The sequence below is a fragment of the Salmo salar genome, chromosome 24 (assembly GCF_965601325.2).
Source record: "Salmo salar chromosome 24, fSalSal1, whole genome shotgun sequence".
NCBI classification, from domain to species: domain Eukaryota; kingdom Metazoa; phylum Chordata; class Actinopteri; order Salmoniformes; family Salmonidae; genus Salmo; species Salmo salar.
Genome location: NC_138314.1, coordinates 6,196,846 through 6,224,661, shown reverse-complemented (window position 1 = coordinate 6,224,661; position 27,816 = coordinate 6,196,846). Strand labels below are relative to the sequence as shown.

At 44.5% G+C, this 27,816-nt stretch overlaps 1 protein-coding gene across 1 annotated transcript in view; it reads right to left on the bottom strand.

Annotated features, from left to right (window-relative positions):
- Nucleotides 1-21: 21 nt before the first annotated feature.
- Nucleotides 22-27,816, bottom strand: part of LOC106585213 (protein Niban 2) — a 53,425-nt gene continuing 25,630 nt past the window's right edge. The window contains exons 6-14 of the mRNA XM_014171171.3: nucleotides 20,419-20,534; nucleotides 13,084-13,188; nucleotides 12,675-12,837; nucleotides 11,729-11,916; nucleotides 11,340-11,495; nucleotides 10,086-10,199; nucleotides 5,143-5,250; nucleotides 4,825-4,936; nucleotides 22-2,947 (exon numbers count right to left, since the gene is read on the bottom strand). Of these exons, the coding sequence (XP_014026646.1) occupies nucleotides 1,659-2,947; nucleotides 4,825-4,936; nucleotides 5,143-5,250; nucleotides 10,086-10,199; nucleotides 11,340-11,495; nucleotides 11,729-11,916; nucleotides 12,675-12,837; nucleotides 13,084-13,188; nucleotides 20,419-20,534 (2,351 nt within the window). The 3' untranslated portion in view covers nucleotides 22-1,658. The remainder of the gene's footprint in view (nucleotides 2,948-4,824; nucleotides 4,937-5,142; nucleotides 5,251-10,085; nucleotides 10,200-11,339; nucleotides 11,496-11,728; nucleotides 11,917-12,674; nucleotides 12,838-13,083; nucleotides 13,189-20,418; nucleotides 20,535-27,816) is intronic.

Sequence of the window (27,816 nt, the reverse complement as noted above, 5' to 3'; positions counted from 1 at the left end):
AAAAACATACAGACAAACGTATTGAATTAACAATGATTTATTATCAGTAGCAGTCCTTTGTATAACATTGAGTAAAATACATCTAAAAGTACAGGCATCAAAAGGGATGCGGAACAGGGATGTAAATGCAGAGTGCAATACATAATAAATACAAATAATTGAGATCATATTATGTGTATCAATGAAGGCACTGAAGAGAAAATAAAAACTTGTCACAGCTGCTAAGACAAGCATCTGTGGAAAGACTATATGATAGTGAAAAGGGTCAAAAATGTATTAAGTCAACATAGCATTAAATACAGTATGTACAGATGCTTTCTCTGTTGGGAATAGCTCAATGTTATAGCTGAGGTATTCATATCAATAAGAATTTGTCAAATATTAAGGACAACATATCAAATACCATTACTCATTTGCCTTGCGATAACAGAACAGTTAACACATCAATATGTTTGACGGATTGTCATTTCAATTTGAAATAGAAAGTAAAAAGTACTTTGAATGAGATGTTTTCTAGTATTTCATAAGGCACTGTTACTACAGAATTGCTTGCACAAATTGCTTGCTTCCAAGACACCTTTTCAACATATCTCAATAAATACACGTCAGAAGAATATTATTGGAGGTTGATGCACAATTATAAAAGTATTGGAATTACTCTGAGAAAAAGAGATTCAAAAACTGACAGGAAACTTCAGAGTAGAGAGCAACTGTACGAAAGTAATGAAAGAACACCAATAAGATGACAACAAGGACATATATCAGTCGTTGAACCTATTGGAATAAATACTCTATGATTTTGATTTAGCCATGGCTAGCTATACTGTAGCTTTGCTCATGTTGTCATGGTCCACTCTAAATACAATTTAACACAAACTAGATAAGTCAGACCCTTGACAGCTTTTGGATTCAGGGTAAAGCCAATTCAAATGGTTGAGCAGTAGTGTAGGTCATAGAGGACAAATCAATGATGATATTGAACGTTATATACCACACCAAGAAGACCTGAAGTGTGCGAGTTAATTTCATATTTACAGGGCACCATAATATAAACACAACTGGGTCTTTCTATTGTGCTCATTATTCACTACCCAGTGAATATATAGTAAAAAAGGACAATGGAGTGAGTTCCTAACCTGGTTCCAGATCAGTTTGTGGCCTTTCTAATTCCAAAGCTGTCATTGTCAAGCCATGTTTTTTTTTATGACAATGAGTGACAGTGAGAGTTGGCATGAGTGCACAAACATCTGGCACTCAAGCTACAATGCACATGCTATCAATTGGAATGTGGACGTAATCTGTCGAAATATAGAAACAATAGGAAAACAACATATACAGGCATTGAAGTTGCAGCTGAACCCCGATCAATGTACATACAGACTGATGATTTGGTAGAGGTGGATAATATTGGTGAAAAAAGTAACTGTTAATAGAGAATAATCTTGAAGATGAAAACTAAGCAGTAAAATTATTGGCAAAACTACTGTATACAAACCATTTCCATTGATGAAATTGTCTATGCTATTGTGAGATTAATTGTGTATAATATCCCGGTCATGGTAAAAAAAACAAAAAACGAAATCCAAATTAACGGCAGCATACAGCCCAAACAATGACTCATTCCACAGTGGCGCCGTCTCCTTCTCTGAGTCCTTCTTCTATCCCGTCACAGAGTCCTCCTTCTGCGCTGCTGCTCCCTCCTGGGCCACAGTCACTCCCTCTCCCCCTGCCTCAGGGATCACCTCTGCTGCCTCTGGCTCCTCTGTACTGGGGGCAGCCTTCTCCACCGCCTCACTGGTGGCATGTGGAGGTGGAGGGGGCAGGGAGTTCAAATCCACCGTGGGTTGTGGATTTGCTCTCTGGACATTTGAAGTGCTCTCAGTGCTCTCTGACTCCTCTGGCATTGGTGCAGGGACAGGGACTTTCTCCGTCTCCAGGGCTGTGGTCGTGGCTGCAGGAATTTCTGTTGGTGTGAGTGCAGGCACTAGGAGCTCTGTGTCCAGGGCTGTTGGTATGAGTGTGGGGATCACCTCTTGTGCTATGGGTGTTACTGCTACTGCCTCCATCTGTGTTGAGGGTAGGGGGGATACCGCCTCTGAACTAGGAGACGTGTCCTCTTGGGTTAGAGCTGCTGGTGCCAAAGCCTCTTCCTGAACTGTTTTCAGAGATTCCTTCTCTTTGCTTGAGGGTACACTACTAACCTCCTGGCTTGAGGGGGACACTTCTGCTGCGGTCTCCTGTGAAACTGCAGCCACCTCCACACCTGGCTCGCTGTCCTCTTCCTGCACAGCATTCTCTATCTCCCGTATGGCACTCTCGATGGCTGATGCTGTGTTCTCTGAGTCCTGTAAGGAGCTCTCAATCTCTAGGAACTTCTTCTCACGCTCAGCTTCCTGGGTCACATCCTCTGAGATTTTGGTCTGCACCTCTGGGGCCACACTCAAGATCGTCACCGACTCTCCTCCTTTCAGGACGGAGCCATTCGTTAGGGCAGGGGATGGACTGTTCTCTGGCTGGACAGGAGGTGGAGGGGCTTTCTTCTTTTCTTTTGAAGTGGTTGCATTAACTTTGACTGGATCCTGGTGGACGATCTCTGGAGACGATGGAGCGTCTGCGTCCTGGACCTCCCCCTCCCTCTCCTCAGGGATGCCGTCCACACTGGGCACCTCCAGGCAGGACTCGTTGACCAGGATGGGGGAGCCATCCAGCTGGATCATAGAGACCACCTGTTTCATCCTGCGCCTCCTATGGGCCTCCCCAGTATCACCAGTCTCCTCCCCCTCTTCATCATCTTGTCCCTGCCCTTCCTCCTGTCCTGTCCCGTACTCCCCAGCCCAATCGATGGCAGGGTTGTCCCCCAGCAGGTGCAGGTTGGGGTCACTGCTGGTCAATACAATGCTGTCCCTATACAGGTTGTGTCTCCTCTGGACTGCTGCCTCCTTCACAGCTACACAGGGAGGAAGAAAGAAAGGATAGAAAGAGAGAGAGAGAGAGAGAGAGAGAGAGAAAGGTCATTAAGACATTGTCCACCGGAGGTTCGTTCCATTCAATTTCACATTATTTATGTATTTCAATATAATTTTGTTGAAAGACATTTGGAATTCTGAGAAATTAAGCTAATTGATTGCACACAAATAGGCAATTTCAATTTACAGGATTCATATAATATTCATTAAATATAATGCCCAAAACCCGATTTCATGGCCTCAACCCGAAAAACAAGGCCTTAATCAGAATGTTCAGACCAGTGACCAGCAAAATTGATAAAAGTAACAGCATTAACAGCAGCATCTAGTGGGCAAAACCTGGTACTTTCACACTATTTTATGGGCAGAAATGCAAGCGACTTCAACAGCAAATTTGTCTGAACGGGGAACATCACAAAATTCACTGAAAATGCATTACATAGTATGAAATAACAATAATCCAAGCCGCAGTGTCATACTACCTGTCAAATATAGATAACTGATACTGTATACTGGCCATTGGGATGGGAGGCTTTTGACCATTTATTTGGATTTGTCATGTTTTATACATTATTAAAAAGTGGTTTGCACCAAACTGGAAGATGGGTAATATATTTATTGAATATTATATGAATCCTATAAATTAAAATGGCAAATATGTGCAACAATTTGCATAATTCCTCAAATGTTTCAATAAAATAATGCTAATATTATCTGTTTCTAACTACAGAAACAATTTCAGAACAATCAGAGATGGTGGCTGTCAATCTTCTTTCTTGTGCTTTTGAGGTGAAATGACTCAGGAGCGGTATCTCTTCTAACTCTGGGGCCTAAATATAGCCTGTGAGTACTCTTATTCCATACACTGAACACATAAGGCAGGGATCATCAACTAGATTCAGCACCGGGCCGATCTTTTCTTGAGTGGATGGTCAGGGGGCCGGAACATAATTACAAACAATTTGTAAACTGCAAATTGACACACTCAGAAGCCCAACAGATATGTTTGACTAAAACATAATTTCAAACCTTGCTTATTTGCAAATGATCACATACACTGAGTGTACAAAACATTAGGAACATCTTCCTAATATTGAGTTGCACCTCTTTCGCTCTCAGAACAGCCTCAATTAATCGGGGTATGGACTCTACAAGGTGTCGAAAGCGTTCCACAGGGATGTTGGCCCAGGTTGAATCCAATGCTTCCCACAATTGTGTCAAGTTGGTTGGATATCCTTTGGGTGGTGGACCATTTTTGATACACATGGGAAATCTTTGAGCGTGAAAAACCAAGCAGTGTTGCAGTTCTTGACACATTCAAACTGGTGTGCCTGGCACCTACTACTATAGCCCATTCAAAGGCACTTAAAGCTTTTGTCTTTCCTATTCACCCTCTGCATGGCACACATACACAATCCATGTCTCAATTGTTTCAAGGCTTAAAAATCCTTCTTTAACCGATCTCGTCCTCTTCATCTACACTGATTGAAGTGAATTTAACATCAATAAGGAATGATAGCTTTCACCTGGATTTACCTGGTCAGTTTGTCATGGAAAAAGCAGGTGTTCCTAATGTTTTGTACACTCACTTGGTGCAGATTTGCTTGTGTTTCTATAGTATTTTATGTTGAACCCTCCATTTTGATTTTTATTAATACATTTTTTGCTCAGAAAACTTGGGGGAAATCACCGCCAGTTGGTTAACCCTGACATAAGGCATTCAAATATAAGAGAAGTATATGTCTGTGTCCCAAATGGCACCCTATTCCTCCTATTGATCAGGGCCCATAGTAATGCAATACAAAGGGAGTAAAGGTGCCATTAAGGACAAAGCCACTGTTTCCACTGTGAGACTCACCCATCATGATGTCCTTCATGACAGAGTGCAGCACCACTTCCTCAAAGATGTTCTCCACCAGGATGAAACGAGAAAAGTCCTCAAAAATCAGCTCCTGGAAACGAGGCAGCTCCTGGACACGGCAGAGGAACAAGTATGAGAACAGAGGACCCATAAAAGGTGTCATACACACTCAGGAGAGACATGCAGAAAACAGTAAGTTACCAGTATGAGTGACAAAGGGAATGCTATTGCATGGAAGTGTAATGTCAGTTTCACACAACGTATGCATTTGACTAGTCTAGACACAGTCTAGCCGGCTACAGCTGCTAGACTTACAGATGCGACGGAGGGAGTGAGCTGCTTCAGCATGTAAGGGATGAAGATCTGAAGAAGAGCCTCTCGAAAGAACCTCTTCCGGACTGTGCTGCTGTCATAGTCAAATTTCTGTGGATACAGGAGATGTTATGATTTTTTAGAGAATATTTATGTTGCATCAATCTGCTGAAGCCTACATTTTCCAAGATGGAATGGCAGCAATACGTGTTTGTTTTTGTCCCGTGTAAATATTCAGCTTTTTTCGTCTTTCTGTATACATTTCAATCTCTTTTTCCATTTTAGAATTAAATACAGCTTCCTTTAACCTGCCTCACCCAACGTGGTACAGATCTGCCATTTTTTAGACCTTATAACCGGAATCTCTATCAGAAGCTAGCCTTCAGAAGCTATCCAGCTAATTAGCTACTAGCTATTTAATTGTTAGCCACTGCTAGCAGTCTTTACCTTTAGCACAGACACAAGCCGCTTTAGCCCGGAGAATATCTGCCAGTCTGCACAGCGCGATATCAGCCCGAGCATATCGGGCTGCTTTTCTTCCCCACTAAATCACCGCATTCCTGCCACAAGCTCTGGACCATTACACCGGATCATTGCAGCTAGCTAGCTACTACCGAGTGGCTATCATGGCTAATGCCCTTGTCCAGAAGCAAGCACCAGTTAGCCTCGAGCTAGGCCCATTCCCCCGGCTAGCAAACGAAGTACACCAACTACAATACCCCTCTTGCCAATTGGCCTGGACCCTTTGTCGACATGGAGCCCCGCCGATCCATCACGACTGGTCTGCTGACGTATTTCGGCCAATGTGCTCTCAACCGGCCTCTGCGTCGTTGATGTCGGTAGGACCCAGCTACTAGCCCCGGCCTGCTAGCTCTCTGAGCGCCGTGTCTCCCGCTCGCCTAGCGTAGTGATGACTGCCGAGCGGCTCCCTGTTTCGTCCATTGCTGCTTATTGGACCCTATGATCACTCGGCTACACAGCTGATGCCAACAGGACTGTTCATTAACACGGTACTTCATTTTGTTTATCCGTCGGCCCCAGCCTCGAACTCAGGCCTCGAACTCAGGCCCTGTGTGTAGCTAACTGACCCCATTCATCGCCATTTACACATTATTGTTTCTTAGCTTTTTACCCGTTGTCTTAGCTCTCCCAATCAACACTGGTGGTTGCTTTATGTCTCCCTCTAATGTCAATATGCCTTGTATACTGTTGTTTAGGGTATTTCTCATTGTTTTGTTTTACTGCGGAGCCTTTAGTCCCGCTCTACATGCCTCGATTAGCTCCCTTGCCCCACCCATGCGGAGACCGCACCTAGCGTAACTGCCGCTTCCAGAGATGCAGACTCTCTCATCATCACCCAATGCCTAGGTTTACCTCCACTGTACTCACACCCTACCATGCCCTTGTCTATGCATTATGCCCTGAATCTATCCTACCACGCCCAGAAGTCTGCTCCTTTTACTCTCTGTTCCGAACGCACTAGATGACCAGTTCTTATGGCCTTTAGCCTTACCCTTATCCTACTCCTCCTCTGTTCCTCTGGTGATGTAGAGGTTAACCCAGGCCCTGTGTGTCCCCATGCAATCTCGTTTGTTGACTTCTGTAACCGTAAAAGCCTTGGGTTCATGCATGTTAACATCAGATTGCTATTCCCTAAGTTTGCTTCATTCACTGCTTTAGCACACTCCGCCAACCCTGATGTCCTAGCCGTGTCTGAATCCTGGCTTAGGAAGGCCACCAAAAATTCTGAAATTTCCATCCCCAATTACAACATTTTCCGTCAAGACAGAACTGCTAAAGGAGGCGGAGTTGCAATCTATTGTAGAGATAGCCTGCAGAGTTCTGTCATACTATCCAGGTCTATGCCCAAACAGTTCGAGCTACTAGTTTTAAAAATCCATCTCTCCAGAAATAAATCTCTTACTGTTACCGCTTGTTATAGACCTCCCTCAGCTCCCAGCTGTTTCCTGGACACTATATGTGAATTGATCACCCCCCATCTATTGTCAGAGTTCGTACAGTTAGGTGACCTAAACTGGGAAATGCTTAACACCCCGGCCGTCCTACAATCTAAGCTAAATGCCCTCAATCTCACACAAATTATCAAGGAACCTACCAGGTACAACCCCAAATCCGTAAACATGGGCACCCTCATAGATATCATCCTGACCGACTTGCCCTCTAAATACACCTCTGCTGTTTTCAACCAGGATCTCAGCGATCACGGCCTCATTGCCTGCGTCCGTTATGGGTCCGCAGTCTAACGACCACCCCTCATCACTGTCAAACGCTCCCTAAAACACTTCTGCGCGCAGGCCTTTCTAATCAACCTGGCCCGGGTATCCTGGAAGGACATTGACCTCATCCCGTCAGTAGAGGATGCCTGGTTGTTCTTCAAAAGTGCCTTCCTCACCATCTTAAATTAGCATGCCCCTTTCAAAAAAATGTAGAACTAAGAACAGATATAGCCCTTGGTTCACTCCAGACTTGACTGCCCTTGCGCAGTGCACAAGCTTCGAATAGTCCCCGCGATATGCAACTTTTCAGGGAAGTCAGGAATCAATATACACAGGGAGTTAGGAAATCAAAGGCTAGCTTTTTCAAACCGAAATTTGAATCCTGCAGCACTAATTCCAAAATGTTTTGGGACACTAAAGTCCATGGAGAATAAGAGCACCTACTCTCAGCTGCCCACTGCACTGAGGCTAGGAAACACTCACCACTGATAAATCCATGATAATTGAACATTTCAATAAGCACTTCTCTACGGCTGGCCACGCTTTCCACCTGGCCACCCCAACTCCGGCCAACAGCTCTGCACCCACCGCAGCAACTGGCCCAAGCCCCCCTGCTTCTCCTTCACCCAAATCCAGACAGCTGATGTCCTGAAAGTGCTGCAGAATCTGGATCCCTACAAATCAGCTGGGCTAGACAATCTGGACCCTCGCTTTCTAAAATTATCCGCAACCATTGTCGCAACCCCTATTACTAGTCTGTTCAACCTCTCTTTCATATCATCTCAGATTCCTAAAGATTGGAAAGCGGCCACGGTCATCCCCCTCTTCAAAGGGGGAGACACTAGACCCAAACTATTACAGACCTATATCCTTCCTGCCCTGCCTTTCTAGATTCTTCGAAAGCCAAGTGAACGAACAGATCACAGAACATTTTGAATCCCACCGTACCTTCTCCGCTATGCAATCCAGTTTCCGAGCTGGTCACGGGTGCACCTCAGCCATGCTCAATGTCCTAAACGATATCATAACTGCCATCGATAAAAAAAAAACAGTACTGTGCAGCCGTTTTCATCGACCTGGCCAAGGCTTTCGACTCTGTCAATCACTGTATTCTTATCGGCAGACTCAACAGCCTTGGTTTCGCAAATGACTGCCACGCCTGGTTCACTAACTACTTCTCAGACAGCGTTCAGTGTGTCAAATCAGAGGGCCTGTTGTCCGGACCTCTGGCAGTCTCTATGGGTGTGCCACAGGGTTCAATTCTCGGTTTCGACTCTTTTCTCTGTATATATCAATGATGTCGCTCTTGCTGTGGATGATTCTTTGATCCACCTCTACGCAGACGACACCATTCTGTATACATCTGGCCCTTCCTTGAACAGTGTGTTAACAAACCTCCAAGCGAGCTTCAATGCCAAACAACACTCCTTCCGGGGCCTCCAACTGCTCGCTGCCCGCACTCGCCCGCCCGCCCGCCTAGCATCACTACTCTGGACTGTTCAGACTTAGAATATGTGGACAACTTTAAATACCTAGATGTCTGGCTAGACTGTAAACTCTCCTTCCAGACTCATATTAAGCATCTCCAATCCAAAATTAAATCTAGAAATCAGCTTCCTATTTCGCAACAAAGCCTCCTTCACTCATGCTGCTAAACATAACCTCATAAAACTGACTATCCTGCCGATCCTTGACTTTGGCAATGTCATTTACAAAATAGCCTCCAACACTCGACTCAGCAAATTGGATGCAGTCTATCACAGTGCCATCCATTTTGTCACCAAAGCCCCATATACTACCCACCATTGCGACCTGTATGCTTTCATTGGCTGGTCCTTACTACATTTTAGCTGCCAAACCCACTGGCTCCAGGTCATCTATAAGTCTTTGCTAGGTAAAGCTCCGCCTTATCTCAGCTCAATGGTCACCATAGCAACACCCACCCGTAGCACACGCTCCAGCAGGTATATTTCACTGGTCATCCCCAAAGCCAATTCTTCCTTTGGCCGCCTTTCCTTCCAGTTCTCTGCTGCCAATGACTTGAACGAATTGCAAAAATCACTGAAGTTGGAGACTTATATCTCCCTCACTAACTTCAAGCATCGGCTGTCAGAGCAGCTTACCGATCGGTGTAGCTGTACACAGCCCATCTGTAAATAGCCCATCCAACATACTACCCATCTCATCCCCATAATTGTTTTTTTCTGCTCTTTTGCACAGCAGTATTTCTACTTGCACATCCTCATCTGCACATCTATCACTCCAGTGTTAATTGCTAAATTGTAATTACTTTGCCACTATGGCCTATTTATTGCCTTACCTCCTTACTTAATTTGCACACACGGTATACATATTTTATATTGTGTTATTGACTGTACGTTTGTTCATCCCATGTGTAACTCTGTGTTGTTGTTTTTGTCGCACTGCTTTGCTTTATCTTGGCCAGGTCGCAGTTGTAAATGAGAACTTGTTCTCAACTGGCCTACCTGGTTAAATAAATAAAGCTGAAATAAAAATTTAAAATAAAATGTTACCCATCCTTGTGCCTAGCAAGCCATATATGACATTTTTGTGTGCTTCTCTAGAGTCACTTGTTTTACGCACCAACTAAACTTTTTTGGGGGGAGAGCGCAATGGTCTTGATTAGTCATCGTGCCTATGTCATGGTGTGCACTGGGCCAACAGCCATCCCTTTCCTGTCTGCTTTACCTTGATGACCCGGTCCTGGCAGCGCTGGATGCTCTTACAGAGACCCTCTGGCCCCTGGTCCTCCAGACTCTGGTGGAGGATCTGCTCAAAGGTGTACACTGCATCGTCCATTTGCTGCACAGATAAAGGTTTGTTTATTAGTTCACATTTTAGTCATTTAGCAAATGCTGTTATCCAGAGTGACTTGCATTCAACTAAGTTTAGTGGTGGAAAGGCAACCACAAATCACAGTCATTGCAAGTAAACCTCTCTTTAAAATGGTCTATACTCTACCAGACATAAAGAGAATGCAGAGAAATTGGTTTATAAAATGGATCATCATGTGGGCATGTTGGTAACTCAACTAAGCAGTCATCAGACAGTGTATAGATAAAGTCCATGATTTGCCTGTTTGCTGAAATCACAAAATGCCAAGCCAAGAACAAAACATTCCATCAGTTCATATATTCACCACAAGGGGACACTATCTTCCCAACAATTCCTTTTTAAGTGTCGCATAATAAAATAGGATTGCTTTCTATATACTAACCCTGTCCAATAAAACCCTTCCCTCCCTCCATTCGAAACTAATCACACCCTGAACCCTGAGGGTAGATATTTGCTATTGTATATCTGAACTATAAACAGAATCTTGGATGCAAAGCAAAGTTCAAATTGTTGAACTCTCTGAGACCTTAGACCCTGTCTGAGAAGGCTCACCCCCAGCAGCTTCTAGCAACTACAAAGAGGACAGCCCATGTGATTCACAGTGGGGGACAGAGTGGTGAATACTTTGCTCTAGGATATCTCTCCAACAACCAACAGTCTGTCAACTGAGACCAGCCAGCCAATGACAGTAAACCACCACTCACTAACCAGAATGTGCTTGTTCTCCAACCACAATAATAAAGAACTCCCCATACTGTAGCTCTGAGGATCTCAGACAAAACAGCATCAACCAACAACCACAAAATAGACCTGCAGGCCACATCCTTTCAGCACTCATACACCAGCCAGGAACTCAAAAGGAGACATTTCAGCAATTATTTAATTAGTACCTCACCATACTCATACCCCATATGTCAGTTTAGTGAAAAACTGTCCACATCATCAGTAAGAGGTTGTGTCACGTTTTGCAGAATGCAATACGGTGTAGGAGGGTGTCGTTTACACTTGCATTTTGATCACATACAATTAAGCTAGGTACGATAACCTATCACAGTCTTTGCAAGTAAAACCTTCACCCTCAATCAGTGCTAGTTAGAAAAGGTGTACCTCTCTCATGAGGATCTGTGCCCTCTGGACGAACACGGAGGGGCTGGAGACGTCGAACCTCTGCTGCAGGCCGTCCAGACTCAGGTCCTCTACTTTCTCATAGCAGCTCTGCATCTTCACCGGGTGGAAAGCCAGCATAGAGATCTTCTCCATGTGCTGACGAGAGAGGGAGAGAAGGAGGGAGAGAAGGAAGAGTGAGGCTGGGTTGACAGAATTAACACATAGACCATAGAGACCAGGCTTGGATGATATACGTCTTTCAATTCGCTCATCAATTTGTATGCTACACTTCAGGTATCACCTAAATGGGTGGATTAAAAGCATGCAGCTAAACTGTTATGCTGGATCATTAGACTGACACCCATATAAATGAATAACAGCGCTCTCACTTCTCCCAGTTTTTCCTTGGTGCTGTCGTTCAGTGTATTCTTGCTCATGTCCACCAGCTCTCTGAAGAAGACGTCCCTGACCTCAGAGAAGCCTCGACTGGTGGGCTCCATCAGGGCCTCCAGGATAGAGCTGATGTAGGGCTGGATACTCACCTTCAGCAGCTTCTCTGCCTTAGGCAGCGCCACCGCTGGGAGGAAACACAACGAGAGAGAGGATGTCAACACACAGACTAGTCTTCATGACTTTATAAACTGGCAGAAGTTCCACTGTGACTCATCGCGCAACACGTGCTTTTCTCAAGATATGATTCGTCCAAAGGAATTCAGCTCCTCTCCATATAAGATTGTTATTGCGACAGACTAAGTCCTCCATGTAACTGTTGATGGAATGCTGCTATTCTTCATGTCTTCCACTCCATGGACGCAGGCTGTCAACATACCACATAACTGTCTGTGGCTGTGACAACCACCTGTCCAACTGTTGGTAAATATTTGTCACACCACTTTCAAAGAGCCCAGAATGACATACAGGCCAGACATGTACTGTAGGTATTCAGAGTATGAACTAGAATCTACCATTGTACTGAAACTACTGGTATTTACCTACTGTGGGTCCCAAGTTGCCCTGGCTTGTGCACAGATCTAGGATCTGCTTACTCCCCCAAAATCCATTACTGGGTGGACTGTAAAACTGATGTTGGGTCAATGTCTGGGACTAGGGCTCAACTTCATCTTACTGTGGAGGGCTCATACCTTTTAAATATATTTATTGTGGGATATTTATTTATTTTATAAAGATGGAATAATGAAGAGGAGACATGAAAGGTGGAAAAGTTGGCAAGTCAGAAGTGCAGTGGTGTGGATTCCAACTCATGCCGACTCTAGTATACATGAGCTGGAGTCCGCAGCTCTAACAGCTGGACCACACAGGTCACTGAGGGTTCACCTTTGATTTTGTTGCTGACGTGCTCCTTGGAGGTGATGATCTGGTCCATGTCTGTGCGTATGGAGGCCTCTAAAAGGGGGCGTCCAGCCTCACAGCTCTGCACCACAGCCTCATACTGGGCCTGGGCCTGCCTCACCACCAGACCATAAACAGCATCACAGATCTGCATGGGGACACACAGAGGATTGTTATGTCTGCATCTTGTATTGAGAAAAGCCACTGGGCCGAAACGTTGACCAAAGTGCCACTGTGACTCATCGTTGTGAACATGGAATACAAAAATGTAGATCACCAGCATTCTTGCATCCCAACATGACATGGATTCATGTACAAACAGGGAACTCAGAAGAAGACATTTTCCCTAGTATTATAAAGGGGTATTTGGTCAGTTGTGTGAGATAGAACTTACCAGCATCCAGTTCCTCTGCCTTTCGTGCATTTTGCCTTTCAGTCCCGGGGTGATGAGATCCCTGACCTCAGGGAGAAGTGTCTCCATCACCAGGTTGGCCAGAATCTACAGGGATGGTAGTGGGTTCGAGATCAGATAACAACAATAAGTGTGGTGATGCTATGCTGTTTGAGATGCAAGACAAATTTCCCAAAAAGGGACGCAAAGTGATTCATGAACTACTGAGACCAATACAGCCATACTTCCACTGGGCAGTGGGGCTAATCTCTGGCCTCAGGGCAGAGTATTTATTTATACATGGGAAGTGGTTCATTTTAGATCCCATTCATGCTTTGTATCTGCTGGAGGCCATCTCCAAAAGTCTGTATACTAGTCTACTGTACTTTACCCTCTCAGGTATGGTCGGCACTCTACACTACAGATATGTCAGAGCTATCGAAACCTGAGAACTGGTTTTTCTAGCCTGATTGCTCTAGATCAGTGGTATTCAACTCTTATCCTATGCAGTCCGGAGCCTGCTGGTTTTCTGTTACCTGATAATGAATTGCACCCACCTGGTGTCCCAGGTCTAAAATAAGTGGAACTGGCTTTGCGGTCCAGAGTTGAATATAAGGGGCCCAACACATTCATCACAACATATTTATCATGACTATCTTCTATTGTACTTATTTGGCCTTGAAGTCAAGAGCTTTGGGCTAGGCTGCATTGGATGCGAGTTACTGATCTTGCATGATGATATGGGACAGAGGAATGTGTAGGAGCCGAGTTGGCAATGCTGCCAGAGAATCTCTGTTCTACCATTCTGGTGTATTTCAACTTGAAACAGAATGATGAGTGCTGGTCTTATCTGTAGGTGTCTCATTGGTGGTGTGTCACAGCAGGGCACGATGAATGACTACCACTGTTTGGTTATTGTTAAAATGTTAGCCAAGGAGTGCACCGAGGCAGTAGTCACTGCTGCTACAAGCATAACAGCATCAGGCTATCTGTCCTGATCGGTCTCTTAAGCCTTGTTCACAATGCTGGCCTTAATGCTCAAAATCGGTTTTGTTTTTTAAATCCGTTTTCGAATATTGACTGTTCAAAAAGCAAGTTACAAGTGACCAAATCGGATGCGTGCATGTTCAGACAGCAGTCATTTTCTTACAAGGCTATGCTAGTTGTCATAGTAATGGCGGATGTGTGTGCAGTGGTGTAGGCTGATTGGTAGTGGTGCTCATGCTTCCTACCACTCAGAAGTTATGTAGCAAGTTAAGTTGACAATGCCTGCCATGGACATTTCCCAGTTGCTTTGAATGTTCAAAATCATAGTGTAAGAACACGTTAAAAGCCTCAAATGACTCAGTTTTGTCTAGCAACAAGAGCTAACTAGCTAGCTAGGTAGCCGTTTAGCTTTCTAGCACATTCAGTAATTTGTTTGTAAACAGCTAACAAGATAGTTATCTACCATGTTCTTGTCATGTTCTTGTCAAACTGTCAACAGAGTAGCTAGCAATAAAACAAAATATGCCAAACCACTTGAGGGCAAATAATAAGGTGCATGGCCAGGAATCAGATTTGTATCGGACTTCAAACCACTTACGAAGGTGGTTTGAAATGTCTTCTTTAACTTTGAATGTCTTCTTTAACCGGTCTCCTGCCCTTCATCTACACTGATTGAAGTGGATTTAACAAGTGACATCAAGAAGGGATCATAGGATTCACCTGGTCAGTCTCATGGAAAGAGCAGGTTTTCATAATGTTTTGTACACTGTATATACACCGGCTGTGTCTGTCTGTCTGTTGAAAGTGCTGTGTTGTGACTCTGTGGCTAACTCTGAGCCCAAGGCTCCTTTGTCTGACCTTTGGCTCCCTCCATTTCCCACCGGAGCAATCTGTCTATGAGATACTAAGAATGATGGGTATGAGTCAAGGCCCCCAGGCCCTGATGTAAGAGCTACAGACATCACACTCACAAAGACAGACAAAGACTCAGCTCTGCTCGGGGCGGGGGCACAGTGAGCTCATGCCCACAGGATGCTGTGTCACCAGGGCAGGGGGCATAGTGACATCATCTCTCAGCTGGACTCTACATCCCTGATTGTATCCCAGATTTCACCCTATTCCCTACATAGACCCATTTGGCTCTGTTCAATAGTAGTGCACTACTGTGCATTCGGAAAGTATTCAGACCCCTTGACTTTTTCCACATTGTTACGTTACAGCTAGGGATGCACGATATAAAAAAAAATGCCAACATCGGCCTGATGTCTAGTTTAACGCCGATGTTAAAGCTGATGTGCATACCTATATAACGTAGGTAGATGACGTAATGACGCCACAAACAATATAGCGCTACACGTGCAACACAGCATTCCTAACCTAGCCCACAATGTCTGCTGTGTGTATCGAGCAGTCATTTGAAAGAGTAAAAACATTTCAGCAAGACAACTCAAAGGCGAAATCCATTCAGGCCAAGATAATGGAATTCATTGCCCTTGACAATCAACCGTTCTCTGTTGTGGATAATGTTGGCTTTTGTCAACTGGTCGAGCACCTCGAGCCCCGGTACACACTACCAAGTAGGCGCTATTTCTCAGATGTTGCGCTATGTTGTTGAAACGCACATCCATGAGCTACTTGCTATGGGCGTCACTGCTATTAGCTTCATGACTGACATTTGGACCAGCGATGTCAGCCCCATGGGCATGCAGAGTCTGACAGCACAGTGGGTCGACGAGGATTTTGTACAGAGGAAAGCTCATGAATGTGCTGGTTCTCATACCGCTGCTGCCATTTCAATGGCATTTGAGAACATGAACACACTCTTAGCTCCATTCGAACAACTGACTTGAGAAAAAAGCTCATCAACTGCGTCTGCAGCAGACACTCACTAAAACTGCCGACATGGCCCGTGGGGTTAACTTGGAAAAGTATTCTACTAGAGGCTGTGAACAAGCGAGTCAGTGGCATTTTCTCGGAGCCTATTTACTGTGTCGCCACCATGCTCGATGCTAGGTACAAGGACCGCTACTTCGATGCAGACAAGAAACAGGGTTTACGTGAAATGTTAGACACAGCTGGACAAGATGGAAACGGACACAGTGACAGTGCGCATCGAGGAAGAGAGGCCACGGACAGACAGAGGTGAAACTTTGCTGCTATCGGTATCGGGTTTTTTGGCAAGGAAAATATCGGATAACGGTATCGGCCCAAAATGTCATATCGGTGCATCCCTAGTTACAGCCTTATTCTAAAATGGATTAAATACTTTTTTCCCCCTCATCAATACACACACACACAATACCCCATAATGGCAAAGTGAAAACAGGTTATTATTTACATAAGTATTCTGACCCTTTGCTATGAGACTCGAAATTGAGCTCAGGTGCATCCTGTTTCCATTGATCATCCTTGAGATGTTTCTACAACTTGATTGGAGTCCACCTGGGGTAAATTCAATTAATTGGAGATGATTTGGAAAGGCACACCCCTGTCTATATAAGGACCCACAGTTGACAGTGCATGTCAGAGCAAAAACCAAACCATGAGATCGAAGGAATTGTCCGTAGAGCTCTGAGACATGATTGTGTTGAGGCACAGATCTGGGGAAGGGCAGCAAAACATTTCTGCAGCATTGAAGGTCCCAAAGAACACAGTGGCCTCCATCATTCTTAAATGGAAGAAGTTTGGAATCATCAAGACTTTTCCTAGAGCTGGCTGCCCAGCCAAACTGAGCAATCGGGGGAGAAGGGCCTTAGCCAGGGAGGTGACCAAGAACCCGATGGTCACTGACAGAGCTCCAGAGTTCCTCTGTGGAAATGGGAGAACCTTCCAAAAGGACAACCATCTCTGCAGCAGTCCACCAACCAGGCCTTTATGGTAGAATGGCCAGACTCCTCAGTAAAAGGCACATGACAGCCTGCTTGGAGTTCGCCAATAGGCACCTAAAGACTCTCAGACCATGAGAAACAACCTTCTCTGGTCTGATGAAACCAAGATTCAACTCTTTGGCCTGAATGCCAAGCGTCACCTCTGGAGGAAACCTGGCATCATCCCTACGTTGAATCATGGCAGTGGCAGCATCATGAATTGGGGATGATTTTCAGCTGCAGGGACTGGGAGACTAGTCAGGAATGAGGGAAAGATGAACGGAGCAAATTACATAGAGATCCTTGACGAAAACCTGCTTCAGAAGCTCAGGACCTGAGACTGGGGCAAAGGTTCACCTTCCAACAGGACAACGACCCTAAGCACACAGCCAAGACAACCAGGAGTGGCTTCGGGACAAGTCTTTGAATGTCCTTCAGTGGTCCAACCAGAGCCCGGACTTGAACCTGATTGAACATCTCTGGAGAGACCTGAAGATGTGGCACGGCTTGCAAACTATTACAGACTAAAAAAGGGGAGCACAGCCGCGAGTTGCTAAGTGACATGAGCCTACCAGACGAGCTAAATTACTTCTATGCTAGCTTCGAGGCAAGTAACACTGAAACATGCATGAGAGCATCAGCTGATTCCGGACAACGGTGTGATCACGCTCTCCGTAGCCAATGTGAGAAAGACCTTTAAACAGGTCAACCTCCACAAGGCCAGATGGATAACCAGGACGTGTACTCTGAGCATGCACTGACCACCTGGCAAGTGTCTTCACTGACATTTTCAACCTGTCCCTGACTGAGTCTATAATACCAACATGTTTCAAGCAGACCATCACAGTCCCTGTGCCCAAGAACATTAAGGCAACCTATCTAAATGGCTACCGACCTGAAGCACTCACGTCTGTAGCCATGAAGTGCTTTGAAAGGCTGGTCATGGCTCACATCAACACCATTATCCCAGAAACCCTAGATCCACTCCAATTTGCATACCGCCCCAACAGATCCACAGATGGACAAAAGGAACACCTATGTGAGAATGCTATTCATTGACTACAGCTCAGCGTTTAACACCATAGTGCCCTCAAAGCTCATCACCAAGCTAAGGACCCTACTAAACACCTGCCTCTGCAACTGGATCCTGGACTTCCTGAAAGGCTGCCCCCAGATGGTAAGGGTAGGTAACAAAACATCCATCACGCTGATCCTCAACACGGGGGCCCCTCAGGGGTGCGTGCTCAGTCCCCGCCTGTACTCCCTGTTCACTCATGACTGCATGGCCAGGCATGACTCCACCAGCACCAATCAATCAAATGTATTTATAAATCTTTTTACAAAAGCCAATGTCCCAAAGTGCTGTACAGAAACCCAGCCTAAAACCCCAAACAGCAAGCAATGCAGATGTAGAAGCACAGTAGCTAGGAAAAACTCCCTAGAAAGGCCAGAACTTAGCAAGAAACCTAGAGAGGAAGTTTGCCGATGACACAACAGTGGTAGGCCTGATCACCGACAACGATGAGACAGCCTATAGGGAGGAGGTCAGAGACCTGATCGTGTGGTGCAAGGACAACAACCTCTCCCTCAACGTGATCAAGACAAAGGAGATGATTGTGGACTACAGGAAAAAGAGGACTGAGCATGCCCCCATTCTCATCAACGGGACTGTAGTTGAGCAGGTTGAGAGCTTCAAGTTCCTTGGTGTCCACATCACCAACAAACTATCATGGTCCAAACACACTAAGACAGTCATGAAGAATATGACAAAACCTCTTCCCTCTTGGGTGACTGAAAAGATTTGGCATGGATCCTCAGATCCTCAAAAGGTTCTACAGCTGCACCATCGAGAGCATCTTGACTGGTTGCATCACTGCCTAGTATGGCAACTGCTCAGCCTCTGACTGCAAGGCACTACAGAGGGTACTGCATACGGCCCAGTACATCACTGGGGTAGAAGCTTCCTGCCATCCAGGACCACGATACCAGGCGCTGTCAGAGGAAGGCCCTAAAAATTGTAAAAGACTCCGGCCAACATAGTCAGACTGCTCTCTCTGCTACAGCACGGCAAGCGGTACCGGAGCGCAAAGTCTAGGTCCAAAAGGCTTCTATACCCAAGGCATAAGACTCCTGAACAGCTAATCAAAGGGCTATCCAGACCCCTCTTTTACTCTGCAGCTACTCTCTCTTTATTATCTATGCATACTCACTTTAACTCTAGCTATATGTACATATTGCTATTGTTATTTTACTGCTGCTGTTTAATTATGTTACTATTATATTATATATATATATATATATATATATATATATATATATATATATATATATATATATATATATATATATATATATATATATATATATATATATATATATATATTTTTTTTTTAATTACTTAACACTTATTATTCTTAACTTCTTAAAGAATTGTTGGTTAAGGGCTTTAAGTTCCACACCTGTTGTATTCGGCGCATGTGACAAATACAATTTGATTTGATCGCTGTGTAGCAACGCTCCCCATCCAACCTGACAGAGCTTAAGAGGATCTGCAGAGAAGAATGGGAGAATCCCCAAATGCAGGTGTGCCAAGCTTTTAGTGTCATACCCAAGAAGATGCGAGGCTGTAATTGCTGCCAAAGGTGCTTCAACAAAGTACTGAGTAAAGTGTCTATATATTTATGTAAATGTGATATTTCCGGTTTTTATTTATTATAAATTTGAAAAAATGATCAAATGTGTTTTTGCTTTGTCAGTATGGGGTATTGTGTGCCGATTAATGAGGAAAAAAACAATTTAATCAATTTTAGAATAAGGCTGTAACATAACAAAATGTGGAAAAAGTGAAGGGGTATGAAAACTTTCCAAATGCACTGTATGTAGGTAATAGGGTGCCATTTAGGACATAGACCCTGGGTGAGTGGCAAGTATGCTTCCTGTAGCTGTTCAGGAAATATACACTAATGGAAAGTGACTTGGTAAGAAAAGAGGTATTCTGATCAGTATTTTGCTGACCTGGTCTCTGATTGTACTGTAGAGAATCAAAGTACCTAAGACTTAGATTTGTTCAATTGTCTTACAGTCTTAAATAAGGTCTCTTACCAAAACATTTACACAAGGGGCGGCAGGTAGCCTAGTGGTTAGAGCATCGGGCCAGTAACAGAAAGGTTGCTAGATCGAATCCCCGTAACAAGGCAGTTAACCCACTGTTCCTAGGCCGTCATTGTAAATAAGAATTTGTTCTTAACTGACTTGCCTAGTTAAATAATGGTTAACAAACAAAAAAACTATGTGCAGGGGTAAAATCATGCAGAAAGACACGAGTTCTCTCTCCTACAACACGCAGAGAGAATTTCTGTGTCTCAAATGGCACCCCATTGCCAACACTACTTTTGACCAGAGCCCAAATGTTGTGACGTAGTATATATAGGGAATAGGGTGCCATTTGAGACACAGCCACTGACATTGGCTGTGCCATCCTTACCTGTGGAGGTGTGCCACACATCATCTCCCAGGTGCCATACTGCCCATGGGCCTGGCGAAAAAGCCTCACTGAGTCTGTGAAGGCTGGCGTCTGCACCTTACTCTCCTCCAACAAACCTATGGGGTAACCACAGAGGATTAGCATTGTTAGTGGACGTGGACATTGTGAAGGTTGATTTGAAAACATTGTACAAGTTTGATCATTTATCATAAATCAGCACTAGCCTGGTCAAGCAGACTGACTGCTGTGCTCACATTTCAAACCAAATTGTGAGCCATCGCACGATCAGACTGGCTCCACCAGGCTAATCTCAAATGAAATCTTGAATTCAGGTTTGACAGAAATATACTTGAAAAGGAGTTTCCATGCATTCCTAGAGTCTGTTGCAACTTGTGCAGAAAGAGAACTGTCTAGTACAGTGCATTTGGAAAGTATTCAGACCCCTTTTTCCCACATTGTTACTTTAGTCTTACTCTAAAATTGATTAAATAAAAACTCATCCCTCTACACACAATATCCCATAATGACAAAGCGAAAACTGGGTTTAAATGTTTGCAAATGTATTCAAAATAAAAATAGAAATACCGTATTTACATAAGTATTCAGACCCTTTGATACGAGACTCTAAATTGAGCTCAGCTGCATCCTGTTTCCATTGCTCATCCTTGAGATGTTTGTACAACTTGACTGGAGTCCACATGTAATAAATTAAATTGATTGGACATGATTTGGAAAGGCACACACTTCTCTACATAAATTCCCACAGTAACCAGCACATGTCAGAGCAAAAACCAAGCCATGAGGTCGAAGCAATTGTCCATAGAGCTCCGAGACAGAATTGTGTCGAGGCAGAGATCTGGGGAAGGATTCCAAAACATTTATGCAGCACCCCAAAAACACAGTGGCCTGCATTATTCTTAAATAGAGAAAGTTTGGAACCACCATGACCCTTCCTAGAGCTGGATGTGCGGCCTAACTGAGCAATCAGGGGAGAAGGGCCTTCGTCAGGGAGGTGACCAAGAACCCGATGGTCACTCTGACAAAGCTTGATGAAAACCTGCTGCAGAGTACTCAGGACCTCAGACTTGAGGTCCTGAGTACTCAACAACCTTAAGCACACAGCCAAGACAATACAGGACTGGCTTCGGGACAAGTCTCAAAGTCATTGAGTGGCCCAGCCAGAGCCCAGAGCCCCGATCAAAAATCTCTGGAGAGAACTGAAAATAGCTGTGCAGCAACGCTCCCCATCCAACCTGACAGAGCTTGAGTGAATCTGCAGAAAGGAATGGGAGAAACTCCCCAAATACAGGTGTGCCAAGCTTGTAGCATCATACCCAAGAATACTCGAGGCTGTAATAGCTGCCAAATGTGCTTCAACAAAGTACTGAGTAAAGTGTCTGAATACTTGTGTAAATGTGATCTGTTTTTTATTATTTGTAAATGTGCAAACATTTCTAAAAACCTGTTTTTGCTTTGTGATTATGGGGTATTGTGTGTAGACTGATGAGGGGGAAAAACAAGGGTTGCCAAGGGTCACCATCTAAATATGGAGGGAAGAGTGAAACAGTCATGTGCAATGACCACACCACATACACTCTGTAAAGTCAACTGGATCATTCTCATGTCACGACTGGCTAGGGTTATTTATCAGAGCTTTGCCATGGCAACCCAGGGAGATTCCACATTATCCACCTTTAGGGAAGTCAATTCTTGTCTCCCCAACACATTTAAAAAATAAAATAATAATCACCCAATAATTTTCCAAATATTGAAGTAGTAGCTACAAAAAGTGCCAGTAATCACATGATAACTGTACATGTTGTTTTGGCAACAGGGTTTGTTTTGACCATGAAGCCACAGTTTTGATGGCAAGCATCTTCGTTGGGCCAGAGTTACTAGTGAACAAGGCTACATCTAATAGACGGCGCACACAGACACACCTCCCGCTTAGATCATCTTCACCTCTACTGAAAGAGTCAACCTGAAGAATTTCTTAATGTATCCAGCTGTGTTTGGATCAGGAATCAGACTCTGGTATGTAGACTCACCATCAGAACATACAGTGCATTCGGAAAGTAGTAAGACCTTGACTTTTCCCACATTTTGTTAAGTTACAGCCTTATTCTAAAAGGTATTACATTGTTTCCCCCCCCCCCCCCTCATCAATCTACACAAAAATACCCCATAATGACAAAGCAAAAATAGGTTTTTATTTATTTTTGTACATTTCAACAAAAAAATCTGACCCTTTACTTAGTACTTTGTTGAAGCACCTTTGGCAGCGATTACAGTCTTGTGTCTTCTTGGGTATGAAGCTTCAAGCTTGGCACACCTGTATTTGGGGAGTTTTTTTTCCATTATTCTCTGCAAATCCTCTCAACCTCTGTCAGGTTGGATGGGGAGCATTGCTGCACAGGTATTTTCAGGTCTCGCCAGAGATGTTCAACCGGTTCAAGTCTGGGCTCTGGCTGGGCCACTCAAGGGCATTCAGAGACTTGTCCCAAAGTCACTCCTGTGTTGCCTTCGCTGTGTGCTTAGGGTCGCTGTCCTGTTGGAAGGTGAACGTTTGCCCCAGTCTGAGGTCATGAGTGCTCTGGAGCAGGTTTTCATCAAGGATCCCTCTGTACTTTGCTCTGTTTATCTTTCCTTCTATCCTGACTAGTCTCCCAGTTCCTGCCGCTGCATGATCCCCACAGCATGATGCTGCCACCACCTTGCTTCACCCTAGGGATGGTGCCAGGTTTCCTCCAGAGGTGACGCATGGCATTCAGGCCAAAGAGTTCAATCTTGGGTTTCATCAGCCCAGAGAATCTTGTTTCTCATGGTCTGAGTCTTTGGGTGACTTTTGGCAAACTCCAAGCAGGCTATCATGTGCCTTTTACTGAGGAGTGGCTTCCGTCTGGCCACTCTACCATAAAGGCCTGATTGGGGGAGTGCTGCAGAGAAGGTACTCCCCCATCTCCACAGAGGAACTCTGGAGCTCTGTCAGAGTGACCATCGGGTTCTTGGTCACCTCCCTGACCAAAACCCTTCTCCCCCAATTGCTCAGTTTGGCCAGGCAGGCAGCTCTAGGAAGAGTCTTGGTGATTCCAAACTTCTTCCAATTAGGAATGGAGGAGGCCACTGTTCTTGGGGACCTTCAATGCTGCAGACATTTTTTGGTACCCTTCCCCAGATCTGTGCCATACAATCACGTCTCGGAGCTCTATGGACAATTTCTTCGACCTCACGGCTTGGTTTTTGCTCTGACATGCACTGTCAACTGTGGGACCTTATATAGACGTGTGTGCCTTTCCAAATCATCTCCAATCAATTGAATTTACCACAGGTGGACTCCAATCAAGTTGTAGAAACATCTTAAGGATGAACAATGGAAACAGGATGCACCTGAGCTCAATTTCGAGTCTCATAGCAAAGGGTCTGAATACTTATGTAAATAAATAGTTTTTTATTTTCTATAAATTTGCACAATTAAAAAAGTTTTTTTTTGTCTTTGTCATATTGTGTGTAGATGGCTTAAATAAAAATAAATTCTCATCAATTTTAGAATAAGTCTAACGTAATAAAATGTGGAAAAAGTCAAGGGGTCTGAATATTTTCTGAATGCACTGTACAGTACATGAGAGAGCTAGTCTAACCACAGCATCAGAACAAATCATGCGAAATCCTGTCTTGTGATAAAAATGGGGAATTCATAAATTAACTCTAGCCATGACAAAGACAGGAAGTATGTTGTGCAGGGTGGGGGAGTGAGTGGGATGTGTGAGTGAGTGGGGCCTGGGAGCATGAATTGGGGGGGAAGTAGAGCTTCTAGCTACAGGCAGGAAGTCTACAGCCCCAGACTACCTCCCTCTCTGAAAGCTCTGTGTGTGTGTGTGTGTGTGTGTGTGTGTGTGTGTGTGTGTGGAAAGAGTGTGAGGGTGGGAGCCAGGCCATTTATCTTGGCACTGCCTCATGAGAACGTGGAGGGGATTTTTTGCCAGCCCAATAAAGTCTGTACCCCGGATCTAAAGTCAAACTAGACTAAAAGACTTGTTTATGCTGAAATTCCAGTACTGTATTTCAATTGATCAGCATCTGTAGAGAAAGAATGGCCTGGTCAGTTTGAGGCTGGTTATAGTTCAGCAACACCTTATAGTGAGTAGCCTTGTGTGTGCGTTTTTTTTTATTTTATTTTTTTAATAGTGTGCTTTGTTGTCAGAGGGTCCAGCTTCAGAGCTGACTAGGGAGATTTTTATTCAACTTAAAAATCCCTATATCATATGCTTTTCGGACATGGTGATCATAGCAACTTTTTACCAGATCATATACAGCCCTACAGTGTGGTTTTCATTAAAGAAGTACCATATTCTCAAGTTGGACAAACTAACATGGTCACAACTGTCAATGTAGACAGAGGTCAATAGAAACCACTGACGGATACAAATCAAATCGTACTCGTCACATGCGCCGAATACAACAGGTGTAGACTTTACTGCCAAATGCTTTTTTCCCAGCCCTTTCCCAACAATGCAGTTAAAAAGTAAGAAAATTAACAAATAGATAAAGATAATAGAAACAGAATAACAATAACGATGAAATTTACAAGGAGTACCGGTACAAGGTGGTTGGGGTGAATGAGGTAATATGTCCAGTATATGTAGGTTTGGTAATTGAAGTACTATGTACATGTAGGTCGGCGGTAAAAATAAGAAAAAAAAGTGATGTGGACACCGAGGAACTTGAAGCTCTCGACCATCTCCACTACAGCCCCATCGATGTGAATGGGGGTGTGCTCGGCCCTCCGTTTCCCTTCTACAACCTCATCAATGCTGGCTATTCCTGCCACTCCCCACCATGCTAACTTCAGTCTGCATGAATCCTAGGTTGAGTCCCAAATGGCACCACATTCCCTATATAGTGCACTACATACATTGGGAACAGGGTGCCATTTGGAACACAGCCCTAGTGCTGGACATAAGCGATGAATGAGGAGTAAATCCTGTGGCCCCTGAAGGTGAAGCCTTCATTCATGGTCAGCAGGGTGTCCGTCTGCTGGACAGGGTCCCTCTGTGTTCGGCCCCTAGACCCCAGCCTGCTCTAGGAAGGAGGGTGGGGAGAGCCAGAGCAGGGCGGCCCGCCTGAGGAAATTAATTGCCGCACATACCAGACTTTATTGAGCCTGCAGTCTAAACATCGAGCTACAGAGCAGTTGTTCATACACTGCTCTGACCGACCACTCAGGGTTTGACTACATGAAGACATGCATGTTCCAAATGGCACCCTATTCCCTATATAGTGCACTATAGGTCCTGGTCAAAAGTAGGGCACTATCTAGGGAACAGGGTGTCATTTGGGAAGTGCACATGATGTGCACTTTACAGACTCATTCGACAACATTGTGGTCCCCTTCTTTATGATCTTTATGTGGCTCAGGCTGGAGCTTCTACACATTGTATACACTTAACGATGTGTTGTTTTTAGGTTGGCCTGTGTCTTTGCTCTGGTCATACAAGGCTACAGGGACATATCAAATAGTACTTGAAGTATTTGCCTCATGCTACAGAAATTGGAGATGGACTAATGTTCTATGGGCTGATCTGGCTCAGGAAAAGGCAAACTTACTTATAGTACTTAAAGTGAGTACAAATGTGAGTTTTGGGGCATGATCTAGACCAGTTTCCCAACTCCGGTCCTCGAGTACCCCCAACTGTACATATTTTTTGTTGCGGCCACGGACAAGCACACCTGATTCTATTTGTCAACTAAGTTGAATCAGGTGTTTTTGTCCAGGGCTACAATAAAAATGTGTGCTGTTGGGGGTACTCGAGGACCGGTGTTGTTAAACACTGATTCTAGACTCCCTGATATGACAGAAAGAAAGAGCTATACTGTACATCCGCGGAAGCCCTGGCCGCCAGGCAGATGAGATCTTTCACTGAGGACTAAATCAGATTAGAAAAGTAACAAAGTTGTCGGTCGAGAATCCCAAGAATGACAGCTGCCTGCTAACAGATTCCTTTACCAAGTTCTCTCTATCGAGTTAGAGCTTGTTACATGTAACCATTTGCCTAAAAAAGGGGTCTACGGTAAGCCCCTGGTGCTTGTCAACTCGTTCATTATCTCTTCCTCTCAACCAAGAACATGTTGCCAGCTCATGCTTCCAGTTTGGGCTAAATTACCTGCAGACCCTGATTTGTTAGGTCACACAACAAACTGTCCACCCACTCACATACTCTGTGCTTAGCATGCCTACTAACAACTCAATTAAGACACATAATGACTTCAATTAAGCCATCACAGATTTTGGAATGGGAGTGCTTAGTAAGTCAATCCATGTGCTTTGACTGACCCATGACAATTCCAAAAGGCACTCTGTTCCCTATAGTGCACCACCTTTGACCAGGGTGTTCATATGAACCCTCTTACTCCTCTCCCATTTCCTCTACCAGCACATTCAACTCCCCCTGGCTTCTACTATCAAAAGGCACTGTGAGTCCTGTGTTGAGGAGTACCAAAGCATGTGAGTCAGGGTGAGCCTTCCTCTCTCTCTTCTGTTCTCCATCTCTGGTTGTGTTGACTGCCTGGTCTGGTCTGTACCACTGCTAGCTAGCTCACCTGTCCATGTATAGTGCATGCAGAGCGAATTCCAGCAGCAGGCAGGGCCGCCCACAGTCACAGCCAGACCTAGGTTCAACTACCATTTGAAATCATTTACAAATACTTAATCTGTGCTTGATTGAGCTTGCCTTGCTTCATGGACCAATGGAATAGTCCCTAACCCTGCCTATCTGGCACTTGGGGCAGGCTAAAGCAAACGCACAAAATATTTCAATGATTTCAAATAGTATTTGAACCCAGGTCCCGTCACAGCTGCTCCCTAATACCAGAGTAGCCATAACTCAAACAGGGGGAGAGATATGAGTGAGGTAGTTTACATTGTAGCAGTGTGAAGTACACTGACTGGTGGTGAAGTGATGTCGTCTGAACCCACTCATCCCAGGCATTGTGGCTTCTAGCTGTTCTCTGCTCACCAGCTTCAGCGTTTCATGATGGTTCCCATGTTTCTCATGCAAGATCCTATCCACACATGGGTAAAATGAAAAAGAGCTAAGTAGGTTTGCAGTCCAGTACATTATGTTAACTAACTTCTAGGGACCTACTGATAGTGTCTTGGATCGGTTAGGGCACCCATGTTGGCTCTGAAGAGCCATGCAACGCCGATGCTGATAAAGCCTAAAGTATAACTACATAGATTATACATAGTTCTATGGCTTTGGCATGACTTCATTGGGCATGCATCCGTTTCTCTACAGTATAATTTGCAGCCACAGCACATGATCATTGACATCTGCAGTAACATCCAATTAGTTAGCTATAACATCTTCAAGTGGACTGAAACAGAAACTCAGGTGGATT